The 23,149-nt window shown below is 39.0% G+C and overlaps 1 protein-coding gene across 1 annotated transcript; it reads left to right on the top strand.

Annotated features, from left to right (window-relative positions):
* The first annotated feature begins 12,695 nt into the window (after window positions 1-12,695).
* On the top strand, window positions 12,696-19,411 carry LOC116259264 (putative multidrug resistance protein). The gene is made up of 7 exons (XM_031636986.2): window positions 12,696-13,035; window positions 13,677-13,731; window positions 13,889-14,067; window positions 15,269-15,726; window positions 16,057-16,597; window positions 16,786-17,673; window positions 17,786-19,411. The coding sequence occupies exons 1-7, from the start codon at window positions 12,844-12,846 to the stop codon at window positions 19,151-19,153; spliced, it is 3,681 nt and encodes a 1,226-aa protein (XP_031492846.1). The 5' UTR covers window positions 12,696-12,843; the 3' UTR covers window positions 19,154-19,411.
* The last annotated feature ends 3,738 nt before the right edge of the window (window positions 19,412-23,149 follow it).

The raw sequence follows: 23,149 nt of genomic DNA, 5'->3' as shown, positions 1-23,149 counted from the left end.
ATATTGTAGCTAAAAAACTGTAACTAGATTATTATTATTAGCCACTAAATATTATTAGCCACAATTACATCTTATGATGTATTTAATGATGATTAATGGTCTTTTTAGTGACAAATTTTAATCACTCCTATGAACGCAATATTTACCTTATGCTAACTTGAACTTTGATTGATTTCTTATTCACTTTTTTTTTTTTTTTATACAATTGCTATTTCTAGATGCCCTATCAAGGGTCTACTGTAACTGCATACAACTTTTGAGTTACAATATTTTACTTTTTTTGTGAATAATAGAATCTTTTTTTTTTCACTAATGCTTATTTTGTGAGATCCCAACCACTTTATGTAGTCCCTCTTTAAAGCCACATTTTCGAGTGAATTTCACCTAGTAAATTAGATCAAATTTAATTAGTTGGCCGCTTGAGTTCTTCCTGCTCGTGCAAACCTTCACGAAAAGAAATTACGAAGGCCTCATCACACTTAGCCACTAGGCCACAATGCACCATCTTTTGATCAATCTTTCATCAGGAAAAGAGGACCAAACGTCTTCTCATTCCCCCTACTCCAAGGTCTTAAGTTATGTCGAAACGGCCTTGTGGGCAGTGGATCGCCTTCAACTTGATGAAACACTCCAATTTTATGCGCGGGTGAAAAGAATAGCACCCATAGAAATCGAACTTATAACATTGCTATCAACATGTACCCCACTCCAACCAACTATACTACCTCGCTTGAAACCATAGTGTTTTACTCTTGAACATCATACTTTTAAGGCGTTAGGGCAAAATGGTTGCATATACTCAATTTTGATAGTACTTATAAGAAGCAATTAGCTATTGGATATTAGAAGGGCTCCTTAACAATAATGCTTCCTATAGAAATCCAGATTTGTAGATTCTCATTATAACAATCTGACCCATTCTCGGGCTCGAGCTCCTGGTTCGACGGATCCCAACCCGCCCCCCAGCAGTTTCGGTTCCAACCTCGAAAAGGCTAAGAACTAAGACAATCTGAGGGCGGGTTGGGATCCGTTGAACTAGGGGCCCCAACCCGAAAGTGAGTCGGGTTGTTAAGTGAGTCGGGTTGTTATACCCATGATTCAAGTTACTGATCTCCTGCACTTTCCCACAAATTTTCTTTTTCCAGGGCTCCCATGAATAATATCTTCTCCTAATCTCCAACTCCCTTACTGGCCTTGCCCTCTTTTTGTTCAGGCCCTATGGATTCCAAGCACCAACATGATCCCATTTCTAGCTTCTCTACAACGTCACCAAATATCCCCTAGTAAGAGAAAACCTCATCCTGCCCCATCACTCCTAAAAGAATGTCAGCACCATCAGAAAGAAGAGCACGATAGCGATAAAGTAAACACTAAGCAATTAAAATATTGCCTCCATATGAAGCATATATTTCACAACACAAATCGAATAAGAAATTACCCAACTTGATTAAGACAGCTTGCAGCGTAAGATCAAGATGACAGACCCTGTCTTGCAAAAGCATGTCGGAGATACTAATTATAAATTAACAATAATAAGACAAGGAAAGCATGCATTTGCTAAGGAAAAGATTTTCTACTGCTAGCGACAATTGAAAAAAAAAAAAAACCTAAAATAACTCAACTCCCCCACTTTTAATTTTCTAGTGTATATCTGTTGTCTGCACCATCCCATTGTCTGTACCATCCCGTGCACGCAACTCATTCTCTCCCACAGAGCCAGGTAGGAGCTTATAAGGACTCGTCTATTGATTTCAGTGGTCGAACATGACAATGATCTATTCAAATCGTGCCAACCAAAAAAGTGCATGCAAGTGCAGGAGGGGCCTGCATGGGTCCTGGCCTCACCTCAATTTTTTTTTTAAAATTACATGTAAATTTTTAAAAAATTTGACTTATCTTGTATGAAAATTTTAAAACATAATATTTTGGTCCCATCAAAACTTTAAAACACTAATTTGGCTCATTTCATGAAAAATTTGTGGCTCTACCTTGAGTGCATGTGACATCAGCCATGTGTTATGGAGCCCATCCAACAGTGTTTTCCATAAGGCCCCGTTTGATGTCTAATTGAAATTTGGAATGTTAAAGTTACAATAAAAAAAATCTAATTTACCTTTGTGGGGGGTAAAATTGCTCTGTTTCATCTAATTTACCTTTTTGGGGGGTAAAATTACTTTGTTCCATCTGGTAATATTTTCAATGTGTGGTTTGAAGAGGAAGTGCCGTACAAAAACTTGAGTTTCTCAGTAAAATTTCTCTTCACTCACAGTAAAATTCTTGTGCATCAAACGAAGGGTAAGAGTAGAAATCACTCCAATATTGAGATGGATCACATCTCTCAAGGTAGATACACCTCCCAACTAGGAGGTTCCATATCACTACCAATCAAAAAACTTGATGGTTTCTTTCGTCATCAGGATACAGCTAAGGCTGCAGCGCCACTCAATTTGGAGACCCTGTACAAAGTGGAGCCTCCCATCACCAACCGGCATATCCACGCTTACCCTTAAGCCCCAGCCGCATGGACCCTTCCTTTCCACACTGTTCCTGGAAATGGCGTCAGTCAAGTTGGAGACAAAGCAATGCCAATGATCGGCACGCCTGATATGGGCTTCTCTGAGTACTCAAGAGTGATCGGACAGTATGAACAGCACTGCCTGTGAAAGATGTATCAGGCGGAAATGGCCGGGGGCCCCAAGAGCACGAAGGCAATGCACGGTTCCGGTGCGCCCATGGAAAGCTCTTCCTGTCATGTCGCTTCTTTGCTTCTAGCAAAAGCAACAATGCTTTCTCCCAAAGTGCAGAAAAGCTGGTCTTTGGAAAGAATGGAGATCTTTCTGTAAGATACTTTGCGGAATGAAGAATCTTGAACGGCATCTTGGCACGTAAAAAGTAGCGTGCTCGTTTAGGTAGGCTCGACTTTAGTGGCAGTCCGCAGATACAGCAAACCCTGAATTATTCAACCCGATATATATGGTATGTCTGTGGAAAGCTCACTCCTCCACTAGATGTAACCATCAATGAAGTCAGAGAGAAAGAGAAAGAGGTGGGAGAGAGGTCATTCATTCCAATAATGGAAAATCATGACCAAGGCCAGTGCATGCACATTCTAAGAAAAGAGGGAAGAAGACAAAGAGGGGAGAGAGAGAGAGAGAGAGGTTACACACGCCAATAATGAAAAAAATTCAGTAGCTGCATGCTTCTCCAATATGTAGATGCATCTATAGGTTTAAGGCTGTAAATTTTTGATACATTTACTTTGGCACAAGTATAAATTATATCAGAGCTAACAAGAATACCGTTCCCTTGGTTGTAAGGGAACGGCTTTTAAGGCCTTCAGCTGACGGAGGGAATCGAATCATTCTCTATTCTCTATTACTCTTAGAACCCGAAGCTGCATTGAGACCTGGGTAGTCTTATGATACACCTTTCATGCATGTCACCATTTACAATTTAGAAAAGTAGCACACACGAGTTAAAATGAAAACATATTGTTGACACACACCACTCAACACTCAAATCGACCAACTATGCTACACCGATTCTATGACCTTGAAAAAATCATCGGATACCTAAATATTTTAACGTTTTGTTGGCTAGTGCTTCCTTTTCAGCGGCAGTAGAATTGGCATCTTAGGTCTAATATTCCATCGTTTTCTTATATACTGAGTTAGTGAAACAGCGAAGAACAAAGCATCCAAGATTGAGGGTTTGAACGAGTTTATTCTGCTAGCTTTTTTATGCTTTTATATGTATACGGATCCACTTTCAGCTGACAATCAATTTTGTAGGGCCTCTTGATAGGATTCTGATTATAAATCTCAAGGCGGTGCTAGAATTTTTCCGAAGGGCGTCATTATATAATTTTCAATTTTTTTATGGTGGCCGGGTATGAATTCTGTAAACTTTGTATGGTAGTGTTTATTTTCTCAAAATTGAGGGGTGCCTTTGACCCCGGCCCCGAATCTTAGGACCCGATCACGAAGAATCCAGATCCAAAGTTGGATATGACACTGTTTTGTAGGAATCCGGACAGATCCAAACTTGGATATGACAGTGGCTGCATCTGAGCAGTATCAGATCTGTTTGCTCAACAGGGTCATGTGGGGAACGACGCATTGTTGGCGTTGCTCACGTGTGTGTGCATGTTGGACCAAGTCCAAACTCAGATCCAAATTTGATCAATATCGATACACACCATGGATCAAATTGAAGCTGAAATCCAAGTTAGGCCAAGATTCCCATCCGTTAACCGCCATTCCCTCCGACCTTAAAACCCTAATTATTATTTGCAATAAACACCATTTTTAAGAAAAAAAATTACAAATTACTGGCGCTGGGCCGCTGGCCTTTTGATTGATATAACATATACCGGATGATTTTAATTAAATACCAAACCTTTTCACCGAAAAAAAAAATTAAAAACTAAGAAATTAAGAAAGAAATCTGCCAAACCACCCTAGAAAAAGTGCCCCAGTCATCCGGCAGACCATCACATCATAAACTTTTGTCTCGCAGAACTTATAGAAATAATTATTAATATTTAGTCGACTAATTTATTCAATAATTGAGAAGCGAGATCTTTTCTAAAGGGATGCTGAACATTTTTTTATTCATCATCTCACCGCCCCTTTTTCTGCAAAAGTAGGTGGCATCACGAAATTACTTCTTAAAAGATGGAATACATATAAGTCTGAAGTAAAGAGCGGTATGTCAACCACCAGCTTGGATTTTTGAAGATTGAGTTACCCTCCAAGCATAAACATATTCCCATTGGTTCGTTAAAAAATTATATACTTCAATGATGTTATCATGGTTCTCTTTCTATAATACCAAGAGGACTTGATTCCATCACTTTGGGCATCAGGCATTAATGCTGAAAGTCGTTCTATCTATATCTTCACCTAAACAATTAAAAATGTAGGTATGTTCTTTCAATGCTATTAAAAAGAAAACATGGCAGATGATTCCATGATTTGATTAATTAGAGTCCCCTTATTTCTTCACCAGAAGCTTCTCAACCGCTTAATTGTGTCTCCTGTTATATACAGTAGCGGAATTACATATAGTGCCCACACCAGTAACAAAATTTTTATTTATTTTTACATAAATTTCTTACAATTGGTTATTTATTTATATATGTTGTGTCCTTTCAAAAATGAAAATTTCTTTAAGAGTACCTTATAGCAAAAAAAAATCTCACTCTACTTGTATATCATTAAATGTTATGTGAGACATGGTGTTTGCCGCATAACTCTATGAGTGGAAGGCCCTTCCCTTTTTCCTTCGGACTATAAGGTTTAGGGATGTGTCGATATCATGTGAAAAGATAGTGTACGTTTATCTTGTATAGAAGAATAGTGCCCTTGAAAATCAAATTAGTGACGTGTATTTCCCACGCCGCTAGCTGAACCAGCTATGTTATCCCTTTAGGGTCAAGTGGTGGAAATCGAATCTGAGGCAAACAGATTTAACCTCATAGATGTGATTTAAGAGTGCCACAAGCTTTCACTAATTCTTTAATATCTTTTAATTATTTTACATTTTTATATTTTTTTAAGATTTTTAAAATATTTTTGGTCGATTCACCAGAATCGGTGAATGGCGAGTGGCAAATGTTATTGACAGGAGGAGATGTCGGCATCAGTGACGAATGTTGACGCCGAGAGTACAGTTTAGCACGCGCGCTTACTTGTAAAATTTTGGCGCGTCTGCCGTTAAGCATAGCCACTACTTAGTGAGTGTCATTTTCACATCACCGCATTTTGCACGGATGTCAAAAACTCGGCTTTAGATTAAATGGAGTTATTAGAAATGGAAAGGTGCAAGACACTCCCATATTAGCCATTAATTTAATTGTTAAGAAGAAAGAATTAGAAAAGAAAAAAACAAGGACATTTTAATAATTGAGGATCTAAGCAAGTGATAGTTAGCAATTAAAAATCTATTATCAAATAAAGTCAAAGTCAACACTCCTTCAACTTGGCATTCCAAGTGCCCAACCATTTGTGGCCAGAAAGTCAAGTGGTTCTCGACTTTGGGTGAGCGGGGTTTTCCACCATCTATAAGAAAGCCGAAGCCTCCACTCAAACTCTTACCCTACTAGAGTATAAGGTATGTTTTCAATGCCTCGAGTGCCGCTCCAGTTGTGCTACTTTTTGCAGCATATATAATTAATGTCACGAGAATTCGAAATGAAAACCAGCCGCCTACCATATAATAGGCTTTCAAATCATTGTTCAAAAAAAAAAAAAAAGAATTTATTTTGCAGCGTGACTGGATTAAGTCAGGGATGGCCTAGTCGCCATCAGTCTGTCTGGCACAGCCTAATGACGGGGGACTCGGTTCTGGTGCGAATCAAGCCGACCATTCTCAAGGCAAAGCCTCGTTGACCAAGGTGTGACTTGTCTTGTTGAACCCTAGCGCACCTAAGTAGGCACATTAGTTGGTCTATGCTAAAATATATTTTAAGTTAAAAACAAAATATGCAAATTTGATACGGGCTGATACGTAAGAATATGTATCGTCCGATACATCCAAACCGATACGGGCTGATACCATCATTTTTTTTTTTTTTTGTAACATTAGCCCAACCTTCTTGACTTATACAGGGAGCGGTCACTCACTATCTTGCCTGAATCAATTTTTGGAAATATCTTTTCAAAAGGATTCAGAAAATAAGGGAATGGAATCACAAGAAGGGAACCTGAAGAAAGCTGGTTTTATCCTTTAATGGTCAAAGACGGAGATAGCGCTTAAGAAAATCCAAGAATAATTTAAAAAATTATTAAACCTAAAAATACGATGATTATGAATTTCAATTAACTTTAAAGGAATAAAAGAACCCAGAGAAACAAATTAAGAAATAAAAAAAGTAAAAAAAGAAAAGAAAAAGGAAAAAATACAACTCTCCACCATTCAATGGAACTTTGTGTCTGACTGTGGAGTCGAGAAGGATCAGATTAAATTTGAATGTGGAACATACATCAAACATATATGGACTTTTATAATAATCTATATATATATATATATAAAAGTGCTGCCTAAATAATTTGTTTAAATGAGTGCCCCTCCAATCAATTTTTCTGGCTCGACTTTGCAAGACAGATACTCGGACATCATCACATATCAGACCATTTGGTCGCCGGCCGGTCATCGGTAAATTGATTATGCTTTTACCATGAATTTTATTTCCTAACAAGCAGAGCCCCATTAAGTACTAATATGTTCTTTTAAGCATAATAAAATCGTTTTTCTCATCTTGGTAGACAAGAAAATGAGCCCAGTGATTATATGGGATGTACTCCATTTTCTTGGTCGGCGGGCGCATGCCCTCTCCATTTCTTTTTTGTCAAAGAGGCTGAATCACAAAATGCCAAAAAATGTTAATTTAACGTTGCTTTTAGATGATAAACTAATGACAAAGTCTTGTGAAAATTGGGGATTGTAACAGCTGATTTTTTAAAGTGGATTTTAAAACATTATTCACTCCATTTTGAAAACGACTTTTCATAAAATCTGAGTTGAAAAATTGGTTTCTTTGTTTGGGTGACACACTCAAAATTTGGTTTGTTATTAATGACTTGAGGAGATTAGGTTTTTTTCACTCACTTTTACAAAACAGAGGTTTTTTTTCACTCACTTTTACAAAACAGAGGCTTGTCAAAATTAAGTTCTTTTTCAATTAAGTTTTCATGACACTCAAGCACTCTAAGAACTTGATTTTAAAAGCAAAACATACTTTTGATGTTGTCATTCACTCAAACACTCCAAAAACCCGCTTTGGATGCAAAATTATGTTTTAACTCTAGAACGGCCTTTAATAATGCCACCCAAAAACACACCGTAAGTTGTTATTTGGCAATAGTAGTAATGTGTTTCTGTTTCATATATCTGCCCCAAAGATTAAAGCAAATTTAAAAAATAATTAAAAGGTATTTCAATCATTTGCCTCAATTTTTTTGAACTAGACACACATAACTATAGTTTCCTGTTAACAACTACTAAACAACTTTTAATGAGCTGTTTGGTATCCGAACATTATATGAGTGTTTCATAAATTTACCTCAAAATTATGGTATGCTGCGATCCCTCTTAAAAGTGCGGCCGAAGAAAAATGTGTGAATTAATGTTAAATAACGAACATACATATCTTTTTTTTTTCTCTTTATTTTTTTCTTAACTATCCATTAACTATCCATCTTGATAGATAGGACAATCATGGATAAATGTAAAAGTGACTTTAAAAAATAAAAGTCGCTAAAATTGAATGGTAATACGCATATATAGGAAAATTGAATAGTGACTTTTAGAATCGCCTTGCCATCATGAGGATCTGGACTTAACTCTTGAATCATTCGACGGAAATAACATGAAATGGTTTGCTAAAACTAAAAGAAAACCAATCTATAGGCTCCAAAGTTGTTAGTCCATTTTCACATGCAATCAACTTATGTTTATTTTCTTATATAATATATACAATATTGGGAAATCATACAATCAATCTCATTCTTATTACTTTTCAAAGGTATACAAATCTTAGGAGAGAGAAAGAAAAGAAAGACACTGGACTTTTGACAGTGTCCAATCACGAAAATGTGACTAACTAACATTCAATGTGACCCACACAGATGGTTTGGTTTTCTACACTTAAATGATGGAGCGGACCGTGGGTCATGGAGCCCATGTTGCAGCCCACCAAACAAAACAATCGAGCCCTGCCATGGCCCACCAAAAATGCCCACCTTACTCCATTCTTTTACGGCACGGCATGGAAGTAGAGTTCATTCTTCCCGATTAGGCCAAATATTATTACTATTTATTATCATTATTTGTTCCTTTGATTCTGTTTTTGATTTGGGAGCTTACTTTGAACCAATGGCTCGTACGCAGCAAGAAGGTGCACCGTTCATATGACCAATCAAGGGAAGGGACTAAGTTCTTTCCCATAATTTTATATTTTAATTCATGGTGATGCTTTAAAGGTGGCGTGCTTTTGATATCTACCACCCTATAGTTTTATATTTAATGCATGGTGATGCTTTAAAAGTGCCACGCTTTTGATATCTACCACTCTTTCTTTTGGTGTAGCTCGCTCATCCTTCTTATACATATCTATATGCATAGATACTTATACATATATACATACATACATACATACACATGTACGTACATGCATACATGTGGATGCATATCTTTTTACTGTATGCTTTTGCATATATACATACACACATACATACATATTTGTTGAATGTATGATCATATATGAAATTTGCCCCTGTAGTAGCTGGATCCCCCAGTTTTTGGAAGGCTCCAAATTTCTGGGTCGATATCAGCAAAAATGTATCTGACCCATCAATAGAGAATGTGAGCTGGGTTTAGACCGTCGTGAGATAGGTTAGTTTTACCTTACTGATGATTGCACCGTGATAGTAATCCAACACTTGGTGAATTCTGCTTCACAATGATAGGAAGAGCCGACATCAAAGGATCAAAAAGCAACGTCGCTATGAACGCTTGGCTGCCACAAGCTAGTTATCCATGTGGTAACTTTTCTGACACCACTAGCTTCAAATTCTTAAGGTCTAAAGGATCGATAGGCCACGCTTTCATGGTTCGTATTCGTACTGGAAATCAGAATCAAACGAGCTTTTACCCTTTTGTTCCACACGAGATTTCTGTTCTCGTTGAGGTCATCTTAGGACACCTGCGTTGTTCTCACTCCTTTGATCAAAACATTAAGATTACTTACAATATAAACAATATTCAACACCATACGAAGCATTCAAAAGTATCCTATAAAGGCCAAGTCGGAACCAAAAGATTTGGACTTTGCATGCCCATCCAGGCCACCAAATGTTACCATCTTCAAATCCTTCTCACTTCGTTGCTTAAAGTGGGTCCGGGAAATCGATCATCATCTATTTAATGGAGGGATTCTATGACCTAATGTAGGGTTTGATCAAGACCGAAGGGAGGGACATAAGATCATACAACCCGAGGTTGCTACTGCGATAATAGATTACACTGGTTGGGTCGAGAGCCCAGCTTGTTTGCCCAGACTAGAAGGCAGAACACAATATATAGCACGGAGTAATGGCAAAGCGAGGGTTTTTTTCAGGGGCGGGCCAAACAGACCAACCAAAACTAAACTCGAATACAAAAAATACATTACGTGACTAAAAATTTTCAATTTTTTTAATGTAATTTTTTTTTATTAGCTGGGGTGGGGCCACGGCCTAGACGGGCTCCCCTTCCTCCGCCCTTAGGAAGGAGAATGTGAAAAAGATGTTGCTTATTAGAAGAGCCCTGAGGGGCATAGCGTAACTGAAAGGCCTGGCAGGTTGGTAGAGTTTGCCTGTCAGTTTGATTCTCATTAGCACTACTACTCTACATTGCAAAGGCAGGTGCCACTTTCTAGTTGAAGAGAATAATTGTTAGTTCACTGAGACTCAACGCACCTCTAAACCTTGACTTTACCGGCAACTTCAAGGATGGATACGATGCTTGGTGTGGTGATGATGGGGTGCAATCATGGGGACAGCAGAGGATAGCCATTGCGAGGGCCATACTAAAAAACCCAATCATATTGTTGCTCAATAAGGCCGCCAACACTCTTGATGGTTCGAGAAGGCAGTGCAAGGTGCACTAAACCGAGTCATGGTAGGTCGGACCAGTTTTGTTGTGGGGGAGAGACATACCTTGAAAAGGTCGACTCATAAGATCATGGTTGCTTCGAGACCTGGGTGAAAAATGGTATATCAGTTTGAAGTCTACATAAACAATACTTGTAGATTGTCATGCATCTACCATTTGCAGTCATTTATAAGAATGCACCCACCGGAATCATTCTCTAACAATATTTATTTGGATTCAAAACAATTAAAGTGTCATTCTCATGAACAAGCGATGTCTCATGCTCTCTCAAAAGTCAAAGTAAACGCTATTTTTTTTCATAATCTACGCTTCCAGAATGACATGACTCTTCTAGAACGCCAAGATAGTCCTCAACTTTACAGTAAACAAATATAGAGTTCCGAAATTATTGCTCGAAAGACATATTTGAGTCAGCAAAACAAACATTAATGCGTCTGGCAAGACCGACTCGGGAATCGGTTCCGGTGCCGAGTCCACAGGGCCGATCCTGGGAGACAGCATTGTTGACCTGGGTGAACCCTAGCCTGTCTAATTTAGGCAAACTGCAAGTTATTTTTCTTTCCTTTCCTTTTATTTTTAAATCAATTTAAAGTATGTTAAAATATTTAAATTAATAAAGGTTGATTTTGAACGAGATGTATCAGCCGATACACCACATTACCGAGCAAACCGATACGGTGACGGTATCGTCATTTATAACATTGGCCCTGACGTCTAGAGCAACCTTGTTGACAAATCATGCGGATATTGTGACTCTCTCAAAAAAAAGGAGAGGCTAGAGCTTTTTCAATTAATGTTGCTGAAATCAGCTTTTGGAGATAGCTTTTCAGAAAGATTCAGGAACAGCTAATGGAATCTCATAGAAATAGCTCCTGAAAATTAAGAACAAGAAAAAAGCCTATTTTTCTTTTTCTTTTTTTCTTTTTTTAAATTTAAAAACCACAAAGACGATGCACTTAAGAAAGTCCAAGAATATTTTAAGAATTATTAAAATTAAAATAACATCATTACGAATTTCAAGCAATTGTAAAGGAGTAAATAAATATTAACAAAAAATAAAGCATAAAAAATAGTTACAAAGATAATCACATGACGTGCTAGAAGATTCGGCGTGGCATCTAGTCATGCGCTTATGATTTGGGCTGACGAGACCGAAGCTGTAGATCTGCTGATCTAAACTTGATCTCGGTCAGCTCGACTCCGCTCAACTCAACTAACTCAACTCATATGAGTATGAGTCCATCGAGCTGTACACGAACGAGTCTTAGCTTCATTGAGTCGAGCCCCAGCTGAAGTTCGATTTATTTAAACTCGTTTGCCAACTCCCCATGTGATTTGATTTCATTATGGTTTTAAGTTTAAAAATTGCAAGAAAAAAGAGTTAATATACAAGTTTAATCCAGTGAAGTTTAACTCGTTCTTAGTTATCCTTAAGCTGGACTCGTTTGTACTAAGTGAGTTCAAGTCGAGCTCAAGTTGGCTCAACTCGTTGTACAGCTCAGTCGTATGCCCAATCCATTTGAAAATCAAAACCTGATTTTCACGCAGCAAGTCTAATGGAATGAGAAACGTAGTCGCTTGCAAGTCCGATCAAAGTTAATATTTATATTTTAATATAAATCCCGAGAGGAATAAAAAAGCGGAAATATACAAATTGTTAATCTTAAATCCTTATACAATCTGATCTACCATTACGATTGTCTTTTTGCAATATATAATTACTCATACTTCGCATGTATTTGCATAATCGAATTTCAAAGAAATGAACTGGCCATACTGTGTTACAAATGGAAGAATATACGCGCGAATGAGGAGAGAGACAGAGAAAGTATGAAGTATCAATAGAATAATCAAGAACGTCACATTTTTTTTTAGATTTCTTTTTATTTTAAGACGTAAAGGTCGTCATTAATGACGATCTACAAGTAGCACAAAAAGTCAATAATGAGGAGCTAAATGCACGAATCTCTCTCTCTTTCTCTCCCTCTCTCTAAATTGCTTTCCGTCTCTTCATACCTTCCTCATTCTGAATCCCTCTCTATATATAGAAGCACGGCCGATATGCAGAGACGAAGGAGGGCGACGGAGTGGTAGTAGTCAGGAATCAAGCATCCCTGAACTGAAAAGGAAGAAGGAGGCCATGAACTGAAAGGAAGGAGGAGGAGGAAGGAGCTCGGCTAATGAAATATGGGCTCCGTATGGACCATCTTCATGCATGCAGACGCCGTCGACATCTGCCTCATGTTGTTCGGCCTCCTTGGAGCCGTCGCCGACGGCATGTCCCTCTCCATTATGCTGCTCGTAACCAGCAGGATCCTGAACGACCTCGGCACTGGCCCCTCCGTCGATCCCTCCTTGTTCACCTCCAAAATGAACCAGGTACTCAGTCATCGGATATTACCATTTCGCCGCCGGCCGCCGGTCTTTTGCCGAGCTGATTCTGTTTTTTATACATCTGCCGTTAATTGCGCATCATATCATATCATATCGTTTAATGACTTAACACGAAATGTATCTCTTAATAAGCATAATAGAATTGTTTTTTCGCACCTTGGGAAGTAGCCTCAAGTGATCTTAAAGGAATAGACTGCCCACTGTATTTTTTGGTCAAACAAAGAGGGTTGATCATGATCATAAAATATAGAAAACGTTAATCTAAGGTTGTGTTTGGATGATATAAATAAAAACAATGTTGTGTGAAAATCAAGTTTTGTGTTAGGATGCTTATTAATTTAATCCGCTTTTAAAACCTAGCTTGCGTGTTTAAGTAACAACATTTTATGTGAATAACTCATCACATTTTGAGAAATTAAAAAATGTCAGTTCGACCCCCTTAAAACTTTTGAAAAATAGGTATTAGCAACTGTAAAAAAATTTCAAAAATTAGATTTAGTATGTTCCTGGCTCGGCCCATATTATAGATAAGTGAGATTTATTAATAGTTTATCATTAGTTTATGGAAAGGAGAAAAATCTTTTCCTAGTTTCTGACTCCATTCATGAACCTGCCTTCTGTTGCAGAATTGCGTGATACTTGTGTACATGGCTTGCGGTTCGTGGGTAGCCGCTTTCCTTGGTAAGTGGAGTAACACCTCACAACTGCTCCCCCTTTAATCAAAGGCCGCTATGTGGGGGGTCGCTTTTTCTTCTCGATCTTGTCTTTCAATTGGCAATCTTAATGATAAACGAGTTTGTGTTTCTTTCTCACTATTTTAACTTTTAAACGAATAAAGAGGGATTTTGTTGGACGAGAACCGGAGAGAGACAGGCGTCGAGAATGAGAGCAAGGTACCTCCGGGCAATTCTCCGGCAAGACGTCGGCTATTTTGATCTCAAGGTGTCGAGCACCTCAGAAGTGGTGAACAACGTTTCTAGTGACAGTTTGGTGATTCAAGATGTGATCAGTGAGAAGGTATTCTTCTTTCCCCATGTTAAATTGTTCCATCAATTGATTCTCATTAAATGGTCTTAACTCTTAAGTTAGTTCCTCCATGTTCAGTGCATATGGAATACACTTATTTTTCATTTTCTTATATATACATGTAAAATTAGTCTAAATTTTCAGTAGTTTTTCAAGCCGAGATCTACAAATCTTAAGATTGAAAAAATAATGCTAAAAAAGAAAGAAGAAATGTGTACATGCACTTTCCTAGAGCCCACGTGATACGGGACATGCTAGCCATGGACCTTTAGAGATGTCCAATCACGAAAATGTGACTAACACGGTTCAGTGTGACCGGATCGTGGGTCATGGAGCCCATGTCCAACTAAACCCACGGCCCACCAAAAATACTCAACTTACTCCATTCTTTTTTTTTCGACGTTTACGCCAGGGAAGTCAAGTTTCATTATTATTATTATTATTATTATTTGTTCATTTCATTTTATTGTGATTTGGGCGTTTACTTTGAATAAATGGATCGGATGGAACAAGAAGCTGCTCCATTCATACGACTCTTCATGAGAAAAATCAAGGGGAAGGGACTAAGTTCTGCCCCATAATTTTATACTTAATGCGCGGTGATGCTTTAAAAGCATCGTGCTTTTGACATCTACCACCCTTTTGGTGTAGCGCCGCAACTTTGGCGCAGGGAGGGACATGTACCTTGTTTACCCTCTTTCACTCTTGACGTATCTCTTATACATACATATATTTTTACATATATACATTTATATACATGAATGTATGTATACTTTTTCATTATATTCTTTTGCATAATGTAAAGTGGTGGGTTAAAAGCAACCTGGCTTCATCGATTTGACTTAGTTTTAACCTGTATATCTACCCCAAGGCGTGGTGAAAGGATTTGTGTGTAAATCCTTTTAAACTAGTAAGTCCCGAAGTAAGTTCTAGGTAGAGAGAGCCAGTAGCCTTTGTTAAGGATGGTGCAATGAACCAGTCGCGCTTAAAAAAACCTGAAAGAGAAAAAAGGAAAAAACCTATAAACTTCGTATCTATATCTATCTCCCGTGCCACCAACTCACATTTTCTGTGCTGCCATTCACAACCTATTTTATACTTATCATTTTCCACTACAAAAAGAAAAAAAAAATCATTTCATTCTCATATAATCTGTTCTTATATATTCATTTCCTTTTAAAACTATGAACAGGTACCAAATTTGCTTATGAACGGGGCAACTTTCATGGGGAGTTACGTAGTTGCATTCGTGCTGCTCTGGAGGCTGGCCCTGGTGTCGTCTCCTTTTATAATCTTGCTGATAATACCGGGGTTGATGTATGGAAGGATCTTGATGGGCCTGGCGAGGAAGATGATAGATGAGTACAAGAAGGCAGCAGCAGTGGCGGAACAGGCCATTTCTTCGATCAGGACAGTGTATTCCTTTGTAGGGGAGAGCAGGACCATGAGCGAGTTCTCTAAAGCACTAGACGGCACGGTCAGGCTGGGGCTGAAGCAGGGCCTGGCTAAGGGAATGGCGATTGGAAGCAATGGCGTCACTTTCGCCATATGGTCCTTCATGGCTTGGTATGGCAGCAGGCTGGTTATGTACCACGGTACTCCTGGAGGGACTGTCTTTGCTGTTGGTGCCGCCATCACAGTCGGTGGCCTGTGAGTTTCTCTCTTTCTCTCTCCCCTCTCCCTCTGGTGCGCATGCACTTGAATGAACATATCACGTAATAGGTCAAACCACTTTTCAAGGAGATTTATGAGCAGATAGAAAAAATGATTAAACTTAGAGTTAGGAGGAAATTGGACATCAATATAATGTACACTACTATTCCATATATATTGAACTTTTAGAAGTTATAAGAAACCAAGCATAAGTTGTTGCCGTCTAGTAACCGTATGATGTCTTCAACCATGGGCCGTTCGAAAAATAATGTTTGTCTATGAGCTTAATTCTCAAGTTCTCCCTTGCTTATAATTGCCTCTTCACAGGTCACTAGGATCAGGCCTTTCAAATTTCAAGTACATAATGGAGGCAATATCAGCAGGTGAGAGGATCATGGAGGTGATCAAAAGAATCCCTGAGATCGACTCAGAGAACAAGGAGGGAGAGGTTCTAAAGGACGTAGTTGGTGAAATCGAGTTCAAGAATGTTCAGTTCGCCTACCCATCAAGGCCCGGCACACCCGTATTCCAGAGTTTCTCGCTCATGGTTCCGGCCGGCAAGACCGTGGCATTGGTCGGAAGCAGCGGCTCCGGGAAGTCCACCGTGATCTCATTGCTCGAAAGGTTCTATGACCCACTTGGTGGGGATATCTTGCTCGATGGGGTGAGCATCAAGAAGCTGCAACTGAAGTGGCTCAGATCGCAGATGGGCTTGGTGAGCCAAGAGCCTGCCCTGTTTGCGGCATCCATCAGGGAGAATATACTTTTTGGTAAGGAAGATGCTACCATGGAAGAGATTGAAGCAGCAGCCAGGGCTTCCAATGCCCACAGTTTCATTTCACAACTTCCCCAAGGATATGATACACAGGTAAACTCTAATTAGTAATAACTAGCTAATTCTATACTTTCAAATGACAATAGTTAATCAAATATTCTCTGGGTCGTTTTTATCCGGGTCATCCATGGCAGAGCTGGTGACACAACCATCAATTCAGGACTATCTTTTTTTTTTGGATTTCTTTTGGTCACTAAAGAGACTTTTTGATATGATAATAGGTTGGAGAGAGAGGTGTGCAAATGTCTGGAGGCCAGAAACAAAGAATTGCCATTGCCAGGGCCATAATAAAATCCCCCAAAATTCTCCTTTTAGATGAGGCCACAAGCGCATTGGACTCAGAATCAGAGAGGGTGGTTCAAGAAGCGCTGGACCAAGCAAGTGTAGGCCGAACAACTATAGTCATTGCACACCGCCTTTCTACAATTCGGAATGCAGACTTGATAGCAGTAGTTCAAGAAGGTCAAGTGCAGGAGACAGGATCCCATGACTCTTTAATAAGGGATGACAGAGGACTATACTCTTCATTGGTGAGGCTCCAACAGATGAAGGACAAGGAGGAAGAGACGCAGCTGTCATTGGCACAAGAGCGTATTTCAGATGCAAGAAGTGGTAGTATGAGTGGCTGGATGCAGAAGTTGAGCAGATCCAGCTCGATGAACTCGGTCTCGTCAGTGCAAACCGATCGGGCTGAGGCTCGAGCTTCTGATCCTCCCCCTGTACCTTCATTCAAGAGGCTGTTGGCCATGAACAAGCCAGAGTGGAAAGAGGCAACTGCAGGGTGCCTGGGTGCCATAGCCTTTGGAGGCATACAACCATTATACTCCTTTGCTATGGGAAGCATGATCTCGGTCTACTTCCTTCCAAGCCACAGTGAGATCAAGACAAGAGTCAGGGAATACTCACTCATCTTTCTTGCCCTGTCTATCTTCTCATTACTCATAAACATGATCCAACACTACAATTTTGCTGCCATGGGCGAGGCTCTGACAAAGAGGGTGCGTGAGTGCATGCTTTCCAAGATGCTCACCTTTGAAGTGGGTTGGTTTGACCAGGATGAGAACTCAACTGGTGCCATATGCTCTAAGCTGGCTAAAGATGCTAATGTGGTATGCACAAATCTTTCCTTGTTAATTTCCCTTAATTGACTGACATTAATGCAAGTAATCAAAGTCATGAGAAGCATACATACATTGAGGAACTTTGCTCAACATTTTGCAGGTAAGATCTCTAGTGGGTGATAGAATGGCACTCTTGGTGCAGGCCACCTCTGCTGTGACTATAGCCTGCACCATGGGCTTGGTCATAGCATGGAGGCTCGCCGTAGTCATGATCGCGGTGCAGCCAATAATCATAGTGTGTTTCTATGCAAAAAGAGTGCTGCTAAAGAACATGTCCAAGAAGGCCATCCGAGCACAGAACGAGAGCAGCAAATTAGCAGCAGAAGCAGTTTCCAACCTTCGCACAGTGACTGCATTCTCATCACAAGACAGGATTCTTCACATGTTCGAGCTTGCACAGGAGGGGCCTAGGAGAGAGAGCATCAAGCAGTCATGGTATGCCGGCATTGGACTGGGCACATCCCAAAGCTTAATGACATGCACTTGGGCTCTTGATTTCTGGTATGGGGGTAAGCTCATATCCCAGGACTATATAACAGCCAAGCAGCTCTTCCAGACCTTCTTGATCCTAGTGAGCACGGGCCGAGTCATAGCCGATGCAGGCAGCATGACCACGGACCTAGCCAAGGGTGCCGACGCGGTCGGCACGGTATTCTCCATCCTTGACCAGTACACCAAGATCGAACCCGACGACCCCGAAGGGCTCAAGCCAGACAAAATTCAAGGCCAAGTTGAACTAAAAGATGTAGACTTTGCATACCCATCTAGACCAGATGTTACCATCTTCACATCTTTCTCATTGAGACTAGAAGTTGGCAAGTCGACGGCATTAGTCGGGCAAAGTGGGTCTGGAAAGTCGACTATCATTCACTTGATAGAGAGATTCTACGACCCAATAAAGGGTTCGATCAAGATCGATGGGAGGGACATAAGATCATACAACCTTAGGTCACTAAGGCAGCACATAGCACTAGTCGGCCAGGAGCCGACCTTGTTCGCCGGGACCATAAGGGAGAACATAGTGTATGGCAAAGAGAACGCCACCGAGATCGAGATACTGGAAGCAGCACGGGCGGCGAACGCCGATGACTTCATCGGGAACCTGAAGGACGGATACGACACTTGGTGCGGCGATCGAGGGGTGCAGTTGTCCGGGGGACAGAAGCAGAGGATAGCCATTGCGAGGGCCATACTGAAGAACCCGACCATATTGTTGCTGGACGAGGCGACCAGCGCGCTGGATAGCCAATCTGAGAAGGCGGTGCAGGAGGCGCTGGACCGAGTCATGGTGGGTCGGACCTGTGTGGTGGTGGCGCACAGGCTCGCCACGGTCCAAAACTGTGACACCATTGCCGTGTTGGAGAATGGAAGGGTGGTGGAGAAGGGAACCCACAGCGCCTTGTTGGCTAAAGACGGTCCCTACTCCTCGCTTGTCAAATTGCAAAGTAGGAACAATGGTAGTGACTAAGGCAGGTATTGGTTCGAATCATTTTTGGTATAAGAGCCCGAAGAGTGGGAAGCTTTGGTCTGTTCTAGATACCTACAATTCAAGGACTTGCCGGCAATGACCAACTTTAATGTAAAAAGATGTGGAGGACCAAGGGATGGTCATTTGTATTTAGAGTGGAATACTTGGACAATAAGGTTTTCTTTTTCTTTTTTCTGTAAACTTATTTGTACTCTGATTAAATAATTAGTTTGAAAATATATATATTGATACTTGTAAGTTGTATGCTCTAACGTGATAAGGGGTTGAGTGCTCTAACGTGATAAGGGGTTGAGTGGAAGCTTCGTTTCTTTTCTGAACAATCGAATGAAATACTCCTCTTACTTACCAATTAGGGCTGAATACTTAGGACAATAAGTTTTTCCTTTTTCTTTTTCTTTAAACTTATTTGTACCCTGATTAAATAATTAGTTTGAAAATATATATATTGATACTTGTAAGCTGTATGTTGTAACGAGATAAGGGGTTGAGTGAAAGCTTCGTTTCTTTTTTCTGAATAATCAGACTTCTTACTTACCTACTTACCAACTAGGGTGGACCTACAACCAAAATCTTGAATGTCAAACAACTTGGTGTCCATTGCAATTGAAATCACCCTATATATTTATATTTAGCAACGTAGAAGGTGTTCTATGCCAAAGTTCGAGCTTTATCAAACAAAAAAATTGAGATAGGCCTTTGTCTATCGATACGTTGCCTCATTAATAAGAGGCTGCAGAAGAAAAACAGAGAAAAAGAAGACAGAAGCTGTGAGATAGTCATTTTCGTGTTTGCTTTTATAAGGCTCTGATTACAACATGTAATCCAATATCAAAGAATAGCTGGACATATATAGTGCCACCTCATAAGTTTTCCCGCAGCCCAATAAGCGGTTACGGTGAGTAAAAAATTTGAGGAGAAAATCAAGTTTGTAATTGCAAGTGGACCCCCTTGCAGTTACCTGATGAATGGGTATAGCTTTTGGCCACTATCCGACATATGAAAGTCAAGTTTAAAACTTCACATTTTTCTTTGGTTTTTCCAGCTTTGCATTGACAAGGCATTCAATTGAAAATAAACGGTGACGTTTAATTGACCCCAAACTAAGTAGATAATCTTTTACATCATAAATTTAAATGAGCCTAGTGGGGTGCATGTGGTTGATAAGCTTTAATCTACCAATTGATACCCTCCTCCCCTAAACCACACTGCGCCTTCATGGAGGGGATCCACATGACTGGCCTTCTCGTGAACTTTAGAGTTCGATGAACTTGGCTCAAGCCTTAAATGGCCGCCAGGCTTCGACTTCAACTCATTAGCGTCATCTTGGCTCAGCAGAACTTAATTAAGAAAGCTTGAGCTTGGCTCGGCTAAGCTCAATTAAGTTGAGAACACAATTGATTTTTTTTTTTTAAATTCAAAAAACAACTTAAACAGCTCTTAGTTTTCAACTTTTTTTATTATGAATTAAAAGTCAACTACAAGCCAAGTTACGACCACCAAACAAAGCACCCAAGTCAAATTTTAAATGAATCCTTACGTGTTTGCTTTAAATGTGCCTAATTCTAATCTCAAACAGACTTTTTACTTTTCGTTTTCTTAAATATTATGACTTGTTTATCCACGATTGCATCATCTGATAAAACGACGTCAACACCAGGCTCAGTTCCATTATGAAACATCTCGTTTTTTATTCATTATATTGCCCGAGAAAGTGAGATCAAGAATTTGCTTGATCGGTTTCATTTACTATTCTTTAATTCATTATTCAAATCTTTGCCACCTCTGATCCGTATATTATATCCATTGACTTAAAAGGCGCACGCATGTTCAGTTACGACATTTTGACTTAAAAAGTTTCAAAAGAATCATAGTTATCCAGATATTTGACTTAAAAGCATACCCGGAAGTTTCAACTCGGGAAGGTTGGCCAAATACAGCAGGGATCTACCTGGTCCCAGCTGACCCAACTCCGAAATTATCTATCTGAACCTGGTTATATTTGTTATACTGGTGCATAAAATAAAATTTTAGTGCGCCGCATTGATGACGAAAATATTCTCAGTTCACATAGAAAAATAAAACTCTTTGTAAGGAAAAAAAAATAAAAATAGAAAAATGTAAAATACTAGAAATAACATTTTTTTTTAAATTACAAAATTATCACCTCTACTCTTAGAGGTGTATATGAGTTGCGTGCACCTAACAACACATGCAACTCGCAACCAAAATTATGATCATCAGATACATAGCACAAGGACTTGAAAAGCATAAAACGAAAGGGTTGACCTTAGTTTGGACATTTAATTCGCCCACCTCAGCTTATATTCTTTTTCGAAGCCAAAAAATGGGGAAGAAGTGGAGCCACATGTGAGCATTTGCCCCTTGAGTCATCTGCTTACTTGTATATGATTTTCCTCAAAAAATTTATCGTACATTTGATCAATTTATTATAATATATTTCAAGTAGACTTTGAAAATTTTTAAATTAGTGTTTATGAACTAAAAATTTCTAGCTCTGCCACTGAAAGTTAATGTTCTCCCTGGCCACGCCCTCGTGGCGGCGAACACATAACCCTCATGTGTGCTTTGAAATTTTTTGTTTTCTCAAAAATTAATATAGCCCCCTTTTTTGAAATATTTAAGAGATAATATTTGTTCTTCTTTAGTTTTCCATCACCATAAGTGTGGGCTTCGACCATCAAACCTTACGATGACAACATCAGTAGATAAAAAGTCTGTGGCCCTCACTGAGAAGTTTAAAAAAAAAAGAGAACCTATGCTTAAATTAACGAAAAAACATGGCCCTGGTAATGAAAAGCTCCGCGTAATAAATAAAATCTTTTACTCCTATTTATTCATTATCTATGTCACGCTTGGTGTTCAGGTCATTCAATGTTTCAAAGTCTTACTTCGTAGATTCTGGACCACCAGCAACCTTTATTTTGATGTGTATTCTTTTAAATAAAATAAGTATTGGTATTTATTAAGATTTCGTTCTTTCACTATCAGTTGACAAGGCAAAAATTATTTTAGCTAATTACTTTCACTGGTAGCTTTCATGGATGATTTTTTTTTTTAATATATAGTTATGAGCAGCACAGAAGAGCAGACCAATAATCCAGCATTATTTTTTTTCAAATAAATATATTGTTGGTTAGACCAATCAAAATGAAAATAGGAATTTCCCTTTTAACAAGTCAAAAAAGAAAACTAGGAGATATTCGTAGTCTGACTACTATAAATTTTATAAAATTAATCTCGGTTGGCGCATCATGTTAACAAATAAATAAATAAATAAATATGTATATATATACACACACAACTGGAAATTGGGCCTTACAACTATGATGGAAGCAACGGCAGAGACATGAGTTTAATTTTACTGCAAATACACACCACAATGAGAAAAAAAATTACGAACAAAATTTAAATCCTAATAAAATTTTAATTATTTTTACAATTGTAGCTGCTCTATCCTAACCATTTTAACTGAAACGTTCTTGCAACGTATGAAACTGCACCAAGCAAAACCTTTTAAGTTTATAAATTATAATAAAAGCCAGAACAGTAGCTAGTTTTATTATTTGGTTCTTCTTTTTGCAAATAATGTGGCCGGTTGATTTTTTTTTTTTTTGCAAAAGGAAAAAAAAGCATCCATGCTGCAAAAAACTTATTGCATTATATGTGGTCATAGACTGATATATACATGCTATTAAACATTCAGCATGGGTTGAAGTACTACTTTTGGCCACATGATGGAGGTAACCACTGTACCTCCCGGCCGGTTCTGTGGAAACCAGTTGTCGGGTGAATCGGCCGATTCACCGTTTCAACTGAATCAATCGGTTGTGAGTTGGCTAAAATATTAATGATATTATCTGTAAAAATTAAATGATAAAATGTGCCAAAAATAACTGAGAAAATCAAACAGTTTTCAAATATATATTTTAAAAGGTAGCTAAAATCCCATCAATT

This window comes from Nymphaea colorata, chromosome 8 (genome assembly GCF_008831285.2).
Source record: "Nymphaea colorata isolate Beijing-Zhang1983 chromosome 8, ASM883128v2, whole genome shotgun sequence".
NCBI classification, from domain to species: Eukaryota; Viridiplantae; Streptophyta; class Magnoliopsida; order Nymphaeales; family Nymphaeaceae; genus Nymphaea; species Nymphaea colorata.
Note: the sequence above shows the minus strand (reverse complement) of the source record. Positions and strands in the feature narration are given on the sequence as shown.